The sequence below is a fragment of the Macrobrachium rosenbergii genome, chromosome 24 (genome assembly GCF_040412425.1).
Source record: "Macrobrachium rosenbergii isolate ZJJX-2024 chromosome 24, ASM4041242v1, whole genome shotgun sequence".
Taxonomy (NCBI): Eukaryota; Metazoa; Arthropoda; class Malacostraca; order Decapoda; family Palaemonidae; genus Macrobrachium; species Macrobrachium rosenbergii.
In genome coordinates this window covers 34,434,373-34,447,493 of record NC_089764.1, presented here as the reverse complement: position 1 = coordinate 34,447,493, position 13,121 = coordinate 34,434,373, and the positions used below count along the sequence as shown (strand labels likewise).

Here is a 13,121-nt window from a genome sequence, read left to right as displayed (position 1 = left end):
CCAAAAAGATTCCATGTGTCCTGCTCAACTATCAATACCACAGCAGAGTACAACACCTCAGCTACAGAAATCCACAGTAAACTGTTAATACCCTACAGAGGAGTATGCGATCCCAAGAAAGATCCCATTTGTCCTGCTCAATACATCAACTACTATCAATAACCACAGCAGAGTACAACACCTCAGCTACAGAATCCACATTAAGTGTCAATACCACAGAGGAGTGCAATCCAAGAAAGATCCCGTGTCCTGCTACATCAATTACTATCAATTTTGTGAAACCTACAACATCTCTGGACAGAATCCACAGTAAGTGTTCAGTACCACAGAGGTTTTGCAATCCCAAGAAAGATTCACATGTGTTCTGCCACATCAACTACTATCAATACCACAGCCAGAGTACAACACCTCAGCTACAGAATCACAGTAACTGTCAATGGCACAGAGGGAGTGTGCGGTCCCACTTGTCCTGCATCAACTACTATCAGTACCACAGTGTACAACACCTCCCAGCTAGAATCCATAGTAGCTGTCAATACCTAAAGGAGTTGCAATCCCAAGAAAGATCCCCGTGTCCTGCTACATCAACTACTATCAATACCACAGCAGAGTACAACACCTCAGGAACAGAATCCACAGTAAGTGTCAATACCACAGAGGTTTGTGCGATCCCAAGAAAGATCCCACGTGTCTGTGACATCAACTACTATCAATTCCAGCAGAGTACAACACCTCAGCTACAGAATCTCAGTACCACAGAGGGTGTGCCCAAAAAGATCCATATGTCTAATCAAACTACTATCAATACCACAGCAAGTACAGCACCTCAGCTACAAAATCCACAACAAGTGTTAATACCACAGAGGTTGTGTGCGACCCTAAGAAAAGATCCAACGTGTCCTGCTCATCTACTATTATCAAAATACCACAGCAGATTACAACACCTCAACTACAGAATCCACAGTAATTGTCGGTACCACAGATGGGTGTGTGATCCAAGAAAGATCCCACGTGTCCTGCTACATCAGAAATACTATCAATACACACAGCAAAAGTACAACACCTCAGGTACAGAATCCACAGTAGTGTCAGTACCACAGATGTTGTGTGCCCCTAAGAAAGATCAAACGTGCCCTGCTACATCAGCTACTATCAATACCACAGCAAAGTACAAACGCCTCAGCTACAGAATCCACAGTAATTGTCAATACCACAGAGAGTGTGCAATCCAGAACAAACGATCCTCGTTTTACATCAGCTACTATCAGTACCACAGCAGAGTACAACACCTCAGCTGCAGAATCCACAGTTTACAATGCCACAGAGGGAGTCATCCCAAAAGATGTCCTGCTACATTAACTACTATCAATACCACGGCAAGTACAACACCTCATTTACAGAATTCACAATAATGTCAGTGGCACAGAAAGAAAGATCCCCACACGTGTCCTGCTACATCAACTACTATCAGTACCACAGCAGGTACAACACCTCAGCTACAGAATCCACAGTAGCTGTCAGTACCACAGAGGGATTGTGCGATCCCAAAGAAAGATCCACGTGTCCTGCTATATCAACTGCTATCAATACAGCAGAGTACAACACCTCAGCTACAGAATCCACAGTAGCTGTCAATGCCACAGAGGGATTGTGCGATTCCAAGAAAGATCACTTGTCCTGCTACATCAACTACTATCAAAACACAGTGGAGTACAACACCTCTGGTACAACACCTCCCCAGCTACAGAATCACGATGCCCCTGCAAGTGTCCAGTACAACACAGAGTAGCTTTCAATGCTACAGAGGTTGTGATTTCCAAGAAAGATCTAACGTGTCCTGCTACATCAACTGCTATCAATACTGCGAAGTACAACACCTCAGCTATCCACTATAACTGTTAATGCACAGAAGTGTGTGATCCCAGAAGATCACAATCAACTACTATCAGTACCACAACCGGGTACAACACCTCATTTACAGAATCCACAGTAAGTGTCAGTACCATAGAGGGTGTGCGATCCCAAAAAAGGATCCATCAACTACTATCGGTCCACAACAGAGTACAATCCTCAGTTACAGACTCCGATACTGTCAATACGACAGAGAAGTGTGCAATAAATCCCTTACAATCACCTCCACCAGAATCCACAGCTAAGTGTCAGTACCACAGAGGGTGCGACCCCCAAGATAGATCCCATGTCCCGTTATATCAAAAATCAATGCCACAGCGTACACCACCTCAGCTACAGAATCCACACTAAGTATCAGTGCAGGGATTGTGCGATCCCAAGAAAAGATCTACTTCAACTACTATCATTACCAGAGTACAACATCTCAGAATCACGTTCGGTACCCCAGAATCCACCCAGAAAGATTATCCAGTACTATCACAGCAGGCTGAGCAGTTGCAATCCCAGAAAGAGGGATTGTACACCCAGAATGATCCTTGCTACAGCAACTACTATCAATACCACAGCCCAGTACAACACCTCAGCTATAGAACCTACAGTAGTGTTAGTACCACAGAGGAGTGTGCAATCCCAAGAAAGGTCCACGTGTCTATCTGCTACATCAACTACTATCAATACCACAGCAGACTTGCGATCCCAGCACCTCAGTTACAGAATCAACAGTAAAGCTCTCAATGCAAAATACACAGAAGTGTCAGTGAGTTGTGTGCATCCCAGAAAGAAAGATCCCATGTGTCTTGCTACAGAATCCACATCAACAATGCTTTCTTGATCAATACAGCAGAGTACAACACCTCAACTACAGAATCCACAGTAAGTGCCCTGCACATCAGCCTATCACAGAGGTACAACACCTCAACTACAGCGTGCCTCATCCCAAGAAATGATCCCAGAAGATTCCACATGTCCTGCTGCATCAGCAACTATCAATACCACAGCAAGTACAGCACCTCTTCTACCTCAGAGGGGTTTGTGATCCCAATAAGTTCAATACCACAGCTATAGAATCACAGTAATGATCCCTAAGAAAGATCCATGTCATGTCCTGCCTCAACGTCAACTACTATCAATACCACAGGTAATGATTCTGTTACAACACCTCATCGGTACAGAATCCTCACTATAGTAACCGTCAATTACCACAGAGGATCCCATTGTGCATTATCCCAAAAGATCCACGTGTCCTGCTTCATCAGCTACCCCATATCAATACCACAGTAGTACAACACCTCAGGTACAAAATCACAGTAAGTGTCACTACCACAGAGAGGGCGTGCAATCCCGTCCCATGTGCCTGCTGCATCAACAACTATCATTACCACAGGCAATCAACCTCTGGTACAGAATCCACAATAAGTTTCAATACCACAGAGGGGTTATGCGATCCCAGAAAGATCCCGTGTCCTGCTATCAATTTGCCACTATCAATGCCACGGTCACCTCAGCTACCTCAGCTATCAGAATCCACAAAGAAAGCTGTCACTAATTAACTTACAGAGGTTACAGTCAGCAATCCCAAGAACTGAGGATGCCGTGATCCATGTGTCCTGCATCAACTACTATCCATTACAGTAGGTACAACATCTCAGAATACCACAGAATCCCCACAGAAGGACTGTCACTACCCAGAAAGATCACGTGTCCTGCTTCAGCTGATCCCAAGAAAGACCCCATATCAATTTTAGAGGAGTGTGATCCTGCTACATCAGCCACTATCAATACCACAGCAGAATACAACACCTCAGCTGCAGAATCCACAGTGACTGTCAATTACCACAGAGGGTGCAATCCCAAGAAAGACCCCAATGTCATGTTAATCAACCAGTATCCCACGTGTCCTCAGCTACAGAATCCAATTACTATCCCAATACCACCTTGTCCTGCTACATCAATTACTATCAATACAGAGTACGACTCAGTCAGAATCTATAGAGATACCACAGAGGGAATGCGATCCCAAGAAAAGATCCCTTGTCCTGCTACATCAACTACTATCAATTCTACAGCAGAAGTACAACTTGCCTCAGCTACAGCATCCACAGTAGCTGTCAATCCTGAAGGGAATGTCATGCTACATCAACTGCTATCAATAACAGCAGATACAACACCTCAGCTGAATCCTGCTATTTATCCAACAATCCCACTATCAACTACCACAATACCACAACTGAGTACAACAACTCAGTTGCAGATCCACAGTAGTTGTCAATCTACAGAGGGAGTGTGTGAGATCTGTGTCCTAATACTAACAATATCACAGCAGAGTTCAGTACCTCAGTGATCCAATCCCAGACAGAGATCCATTCCCAAAGAAAGTCTTGCTACATCAAGTACTATCAATACCACAGCAAAGTACAACACCTCAGCTACAAAATCCACAGTAAGTTATGCGTTCCCAGAAAAGATACCACTGAGGCCGAGTGTCAGATACAGACTCCACTAATGAAGAGATTCAACGTGTCCTGCATCATCTACAATACCCACATATCAAGTTGCAGAATCCACAGCTGTCAATGCCACAGGGCAGTGTACAAAAGATCACATGCTCATCAGCTACTATCAATCCACAGCAGCTGTCAATCCACAGATGGAGTTTGTGATCCCAAAGAAAGATCACGTGCCCTGCTGCATCAACAACTATCAATACCACAGCAGAGGTACAACACATCCAATGCTGCAGAGAATTATTGCGTTCAATACATCAACTACTATTAATAGCACATGTCAGCTACCGAATCCACAGTGGGAAGTATGTGTGTCTAAGAAAGACTCCCCCTGCTGCATCAGAAAAATCTCATTAGGTACTTGTTACAGAATCCTGCTACATTGTGTGTGCAAGAAAGATCCCCGTGCTATCAATACCACAGCAGAGTACAACGCCTCAGCTAGAATCCACAGTAATTGTTAGTACCACCAGGAAGTGTGTGATCCCAAGAAAGATCCCGTGCCCTGCTACATCAGCTACTATCAATTGCCACAGAAGGTTCAACACCTCGGCTACAGAATCCACAAGAAGCGTTAATGTCAGCTCACATGTCCTGCCATCAACCACTATCAATACCACAGCAGTACAACACCTCAAGTACAGGAATCCACAGTAAGTGCCAATACCACAGAGAAGTGTACGATCCGAAGATAGATCCCACGTGTCCTGCTGCATCATCTACCCTATCAATACCACAGCTGAGTACAACACCTCAGCTACAGAATCCTGATGACTGTCAATGTCACAGAGGGTGTGCGATCCAGAAAGATCACGTGTTCTGCCATCAGCTACTATCAATACCACAGCAGAATACAACACCTCAGCTACAGAATCCACAGTAGTATGAGTACCACAGAGGAGTGTGTGATCCCAAGAAAGAGTCCCACGTGTCCTACATCATCTACTATCAATACCACAGCAGAGTACACCACCTCAGCTACAGAATCCACAGTAAGTGTCAGTACCACAGAGAATGCGTCCCAAGGAAAGACCCCGTGTCCTGCTGCATCAGCCCTACTATCAATACCACAGCAGAAGTACAACCTCAGCTACAGAATCCACATTAGATGTCAATGCCACAGAGGGTGTGCAATCCCAAGAAAGAATCCACTTGTCCTACTGCATCATCTACTATCAATGCACAACAGAGTACAACACCTCAGTTACAGAATCCACAGTAGTTTTCAATGCCACAGAGGGGTGCGATCCCAGAAAAGATCTATTTGTCCTGTTATATCAAGCTACTATCAAATACGGCAAGTACAACACCTCAGCTACAGAATCCAGAATGTCCAGTACCACAGAGAGTGTCAGTCCGAAATAGATCCCGTGTCCTGCTGCATCAGAGAGATCAATGCCACAGCTCAACACAGGAATCTGATGATTCAGTACCCCCGAGGGGGTGTGCATCCCAAGAAGATCACATGCGCTGTTCCTCAAATTACTATCAAATACCACAGCAAAGTACAACATCTCAACTGCAGAATCCATAGCTAATTGTCACAGTAGAGGTTTGCTCCAGAGGAGTGTGTGATCTGCTATCAGAAGGATCCCTCAGCTGTCCACAGTAAGTCCAAGTGCTTTCAGAGGGTGTGCGATCCCCAGAAAGATCCCGTGTTCAACACCTCAGCTACAGAATCACAGCTGGTACAACACCTCAGCTGCAGAATCTGACTGTCAATGTCACAGTCTAAAGAAAGATCCTACGTGCCCTGCTACATCAAGTACTATCAGTATCACACAGAGTACAACACCTCAGCTACAGAATCCACAGTAGCTTTCAATGCAGTGGGAGTGTGTGTTCAATAAAGATCACGTGTCCTGCTACATTAACTGCTATCAATACCACAGCGAGTACAGCACCTCGGCTACAGAATCTCTAGTAACTGTCAATACCACAGAGCATGCGATCCCCAAAAAGACCCACTTGTCCTGCTGTAGCTACTATCAATACCACAGCTGAGTACAACTCCAGCTGCAGTAAGTACAAGAGGAGTGTGCGATCCCAAGAAAGATCCACGTGTTCTACATCAAGTATCACCACAGTAAGCACCAAGACCCTACAGACAGAGAGTGTGCGACCCCAGAAAAGATCCCATGTGTCCTGCTACATCAACTACTCAATACCACAGCAAGTACTGTACCTCAGCTACAGAATCACAGTAACTGTCAATGCCACAGAGGCAGTGCAATCCCAGGAGAGACCCCATGTTTCTGCATCTACTAAAATCAATACCACAGCAGAAGTACAGCACCTCAGCTCCAGAATCACAGTAGCTGTCAATAGCTACAGAGGGTGTGCTGCGGCCCTGAAAAGATCCCATGTGTCCTGCTACATCGGCTACTATCAATACCACAGCAAGTACAACACCTCAGCTGCAGAATATGCAGTAGCTGCCAATGTCACAGAGAGGAGTGTACCAATCCCAAGAAAGACCACGTGTTATGCTATCAACGACCTCCAATGCCACATATCAATACCTCAGCTACAGAATCCACAGTACCAACCACAGAGTGTGCGATCAAAATCCACGTGTAAGTGTCAACTATCAATACAGCGGTTTTCTGCGACCACAGTAAAAGTGTCAGTACCAACGTGTCATGCTGATCCCAAAGAAATTATTAGTTCACAGCAAGTGCTATCAACTCGGCTGTACCTCATCTACAGAACCCCAGTAACTATCAATACCAGAGAGTTGTGCGATCGAAATAGATCACGTGTTCTGCTACATCAGCTACTATCAATACCACAGCTAAGTACAACACCACAGCTAAAGAATCTGCAATGAAGTGTCCGTACCACAGAGGTGTTACGTCCCGAAAGATCCCAGCGTGTCTGCTACATCAGCTATCATGCCACAGCTGAGTACAACACCTCAGCTACAGAATCCACAGTAAAGTGTCAGTACCACAGAGAGTGTGTGATTCCCAAGAAAGATCCCATGTTTTGCTTTCATCAACTACTATCAATACCACAGCAAAGTACAACACCTCAGCTTCAGAACCCCAGTAAGTGTCAATGTCACAGAGGTTGTGTCACGACCCTAAGAAAAGACCCCCACGTGTCCTGCTGCATCAGCTGTTATCAATACGCAGCAGAGTACAACACCTCCAGCTACAGAATCACAGTAGTATCAATACCACAGAGGGAGTGTGCGATCTGCAAGATCCCTCGTGTCCTGCACCATCAACTACTTTCAATACCACAGCAGAGTACAACTCCTCAGCTACAGAATCACAGTAAGTGTCAATGCACCACAGAGAGTGTGCGACCCCAAAAAGACCCCGTGTCCTGCTTCATCGCTACTATCAATACCACAGCTGAGTACAACACCTCCTTCTGAAACCACAGTAAGTGTCCAGTGCTGCAGAATTATGCGATCCAAGAAAGATCCCACGTGTTCTGCTACATCAGAATTATATGTTCACCACGGCCAGGGTACAACACCTCAGCTACTGAACCCACAGATAAACCACTGCCACAGTAGTGCAATGTCCTACTACATCAACTACTGAATACAGCAGAGTACAACACCAACTACAGAATCCACAGTAGCTGTCCAATTGAAAAGATCCCAAGAAAATCCACGTGTCCTGCTACATCAACTACTATCAATACCACAGCAGAGTACAACACCTCAGCTACAGAATCCACAGTAAGTGTCAGTACCACAGAGGAGTGTGTGATCCCAAGAAAGATCCCACGTGTCCTGCTACATCAACTACTATCAATACCACAGCATACAACACCTCAGCTACAGAATCCACAGTAAGTGTCAGTACCACAGAGGAGGGAGTGTGCTACTCCCAAGAAAGATCCATATGTCCTGCTGACATCAACTACTTTCAATACCACAGCAGAGTACAACACCTCAGGTACAGAATCCACAGTACCTGTCAGTACCACAGAGGAGTGTGTGATCCCAAGAAAGATCCCACATGTCCTGCTACATCAACTACTATCAGTACCACAGCAGAGTACAACACCTCAGCTACAGAATCCACAGTAACTTGTCAATACCACAGAGGGAGTGTGTGATCCCAAGAAAGATCCCATGTGTCCTGCTACATCAGCTACTATCAATACCACAGCAGAGTACAACACCTCAGCTACAGAATCCAGTAAAGCTGTCAATACCACAGAGGGAGTGTTTACATGTTCATGTGTCCAAGAAGAGATCCACAGCAGTGTCCTGCTACATCAACTAGCTATCAGTACTACAGTTTAGAGTACAACAAAATCCTCAGCTACAGAATCCACAGTACAACTGTCAATGCCAATTGTCAGTACCAGAGGTGTGTGCGATCCCAAGAAAGATCCCACGTGTCCTGCTACATCAACTACTATCAGCACAGAATCACAGCAAGTATCATACAACACCTCAGCTGCAGAATCAACCACATCATAAAAGCTGAATCAACACCTCATACCACAGAGGGAGAGTGTGATCCCAAGAAAGATCCCACGTGTCCTGCTACATCAACTACTATCAATACCACAGCAGAGTACAACACCTCAGCTTATCAGAATCCACAGATCCATGTGTCAATACCACAGAATTACTATCAATGTCACACCAGTGTACAACCCCTCACTGATCCACGTGTCCTGCCAGAGGAATGTGCAATCAGCTACTATCAACTACTATCAGACCACAGCATCAAACAACACCTCAGCTACAGAAAGATCCCACACAGTGTCAATACCACAGAAATCCACAGTAAGTGTGAATCCAGGAAAGACGAGTTAACGATTTGTCCTGCTACATCAACTACTATCAATACCACAGCAGAGTACAACACCTCAGCTACAGAATCCACAGTAGCTGTCCAATACTGCAGAGGGAGTTGTGATCCCAAAAAGATCCTGCTACAGTTTTCTTGTCTACATCAGCTACAGAATCCACTATGTTAATACCACAGCAGAATGTACAACACCTCAGCTGTGAGTACAGAATCCACAACAGTAAGTGTCAGTGCCACGGAAGTGTGCGATCGAAAGATCCCGTGTTCTGCCCATCAAGTACTATCAATACCACAGCTGGTACAACACCTCAGCTACAGAATCCACAGTAGCTGTCAATGTCACAGAGAGAATTAATGCGATCCAAAGAGAAAGACCCCACGTGTCCTGCTGCATCAATACTATCAGTACCAGCAGTACAACACACTCACTACAGAATCCACAGTAAGTGCCAATGCCACCACAGAGGAGTGTGCGACCCCAAAAAGACCCAGCGTGTCCTGCCATCAACTACTATCAATACCACAGCTGAGTACAACACCTCAGCTGCAGAAACCAGTAAGTGTCAGTACACAGAGGGTGTGCGATCCCAGAAGATCCACGTGTTCTGCTACATCCAAGTGCCTATGAACACCTGACAGGTACAACACTCCGGCTGGAGACCCGGTGACTGTCCAATGCCACAGAGGGAGTGTGCAGACCAAGATCCCATGTGTCCTGCTACATCAGCTACTATCAATACCACAGCTGAGTACAACACCTCAGCTACAGAATCCACAGTAGCTGTCCAATGTCACAGAGGTGTGCGACCCAAGAAAGACCCACGTGTCCCTGCTACATCAACTACTATAAAGTGCCACAGTAGAGTACAACACCTCAGCTACAGAATCCACAGTAAAGTGCCAATACCACAGAGGTGTGAGCCCCAGAAAGATCCCACGTGCCCTGCATGCATCAGCTACTATCAATAGCTACCAAATCCATGCCAATGTTACAACACCTCAGAAAGACCCCACATGTTGTGCTAATCAGCTACTATCGGTGGTGTACAATGCCACCAGCTGCAAGTCACAGTTGCCAATACAGCCCAAGAAAGATCCCACGTGTTCTGCTACATCAACTACTATCAATACCACAGCTGAGTACAACACCTCGGCTACAGAATCCACAGTAGCTGTCAATACCACAAGTGTGTGCAACCCCAATAAAGACCCCACGTGTCCTGCTACATCAACTACTATCAGTACCACAGCTGTGCAACACCTCAGCTACAGAATCCACAGTGAGAGTGTCAATACCACAGAAGGGTGTGCGACCCCAGGATCACGTGTCCTGCTACATCAACTACTATCAATAGCCACAGCTGAGTACAACTCCTCGGCTACAGAATCCACAGTAGCTGTCAATGTCACAGAGGGTGTGATCCAGAAAGACCCGTGTTCTTCATCAACTACTGTAATTGCCACAGTAAGACAACACCTCAGCTACAGACAAGAAGTGTGCGACCCCAAGAAAGATCCACGTGTCCTGCTACATCAACTACTATCAGTACCACAGCAGACTACAACACCTCAGCTGAGAATCACTGTAAGTGTCAAATACCACAGAGGGCGTGTGATCCCCGAAAGATCCTTCTACGTGTCCTACCATCAAGTACTGGTCAATACCACAGAGGGGTGTACTACACCTCCTCAGAATCCAAACCATAGCTAGTTAATGGAACAGAGGTAGTATGTGATCCCAAATGATTTTCTTCACATGTCCTGTTACATCAACTACTATCAGTAATACAGCAGAGGTTCAACACCTCAGCTACAGAATCCACAGTAAGTGTTAATACCACAGAGGAAGTGTGCAATCCCAAGAAAGATCCTACGTGTCCAGCTCCATCAACTACTATCAATGCCACAGCAGAGTACAACACCTCAAGCTAGAATCCACAGTGGTGTCAATACCTACAGAGGCAGTGTGTGATCCCAAGAAAGATCCCAACTGTCCAATGCTAGTACAACAACTACTATCAATATCCACAGCAGAGTACAACACCTCAGCTGCAGAATCCACACTAGCTGTCAATGCCACAGAGGGTGTGTGCGATCCCAAGAAAAGACCCCAAGTTCTGCTACATCAACTACTATCAATACCACATCAGAGTACAACACCTCAGCCACAGAATCCACAGTAGCTGCCAATACCAATGCCACAGAAGCAGTGTGTGATCCCAAGAAAGATCCCACGTGTCCAAAAAGCCCACATGTTCTTCTACATCAACTATCAATACCACAGCAGAGTACAGCACCTCAGCTACAGAATCCACAGTAAGTGTCCAATGCCACAGAGGAGTGTGCGATCCCAAGAAAGATCCCACGTGTTCTTGCTACATCAATAATTATCAATACCACAGCAGAGTACAACACCTCTGTTACTGAAACCACAGTAAGTGTCAATACCACAGAGGTAGTGTGCAATCCCAAGAAAAATCCACGTGTCCTGCTAAATCAACAACTATCAAAACCACAGCAGAGTACAACATCCAGCTGCAAACCCACAGTAACTGTCAATGCTCACAGGGAGGTGTGATCGAAAGAAAGATCCCACGTGTCCTGCTGCATCAACTACTATCAATACCACAGCAGAGTATAACACCTCAGCTACAGAATCCACAGTAGCTCACCACAGAGTGTAGTCTGATCCCAATAAAAGATCCCACGTGCCCAGCTACATCAACTACTATCAATACCACAGCAGAGTACAACACTCAGCTACCGAAACCACAGTAAGTGTCAATACCACAGAGGAGTGTGCGATCCCAAGAAAGATCCCATGTGTCCTGCTACATCAATACTATCAAAACCACAGCAGAGTACAACACCTCAGCTGCAATCCTGATGATGTCAATACACACAGAGGTGTGCAATCCCAGATAGATCCCACGTGTCCTGCCACATCAATTACTATCCAATGCCACAGCAGAGTACAACACCTCAGCTACAGAATCCACACAGTAAGCTAGCCAATGTCACAGAGGTGTTGCCCCAAGAAAGATTCCACGTGTCCCTTTGCAAATCAATACTATCAATACCACAGCAGAGTACAACACCTCAGCTACAGAATCCACAGTACCTGTCAATAACACAGAAGTGGTGTGTGATCCCAAGAAGATCCCATGTCCTGCTGCATCAACTACTATCAATATCACAGCAGAGTACAACAACTCAGCTACAGAATCCACAGCAGTGTCAATACCACAGAGGGAATGTGCAACCTGAAGAAAGATCCCGTGTCCTGCTACATCAGCCACTATCATTGCCACAGCAGGTACACACCTCAGCTACAGAATCCACAGTACTGTCCAATGCCACAGAGGAGTGTGCGACCCCAAAAGATCACATGTGTCCTGCTACATCTACTATAAATACTATCAACATTCAGCTACACTCCGCAGCTTCAGAGTCCACAGATGGAGTGTCAGTACCCACAGAATATGTAACCACAAGATAACGCTGAATCACTGATAGTATCAGTGCAGAGGAGTGAGTAATCCCAGAAAGATCCCACTTGTCCTATTAATCAACTAAAATAATACCACAGCAAAGTACAACACCTCAGCTCCAAATCCACAGTAGGTGTCAATACCACAGAGGTGCCATAGAGGGATTGCCCCAAGAAAGATCCCAACTTGTCCTGCTACACCAGCTTATATAAATACCTGAGTACACCACCTGAGTTTTAGAACACATTAGATGACAATACCACAGAGGTAGTGTGTGGTCCCAAGAAAGATCCCACGTGTTTGACCAAAATCAATTCGACTTCCTTCAGTAATGTCACATTGATGAGTACAGTAACCTCATCCTTTACAGAATCCAAAATATTTCCAATACCACAGATGTGACATGTGCGATTTTTCTATGTTGTGTA

General features: G+C 45.4%; 1 protein-coding gene across 1 annotated transcript; it reads left to right on the top strand.

Moving 5' to 3' along the window:
- The first annotated feature begins 9,538 nt into the window (after positions 1–9,538).
- Positions 9,539–11,522, top strand: LOC136851837 (uncharacterized). Its single transcript, XM_067126149.1, has 4 exons — positions 9,539–9,758; positions 10,087–10,787; positions 10,997–11,115; positions 11,285–11,522. The coding sequence occupies exons 1-4, from the start codon at positions 9,539–9,541 to the stop codon at positions 11,520–11,522; spliced, it is 1,278 nt and encodes a 425-aa protein (XP_066982250.1).
- Positions 11,523–13,121: the final 1,599 nt, after the last annotated feature.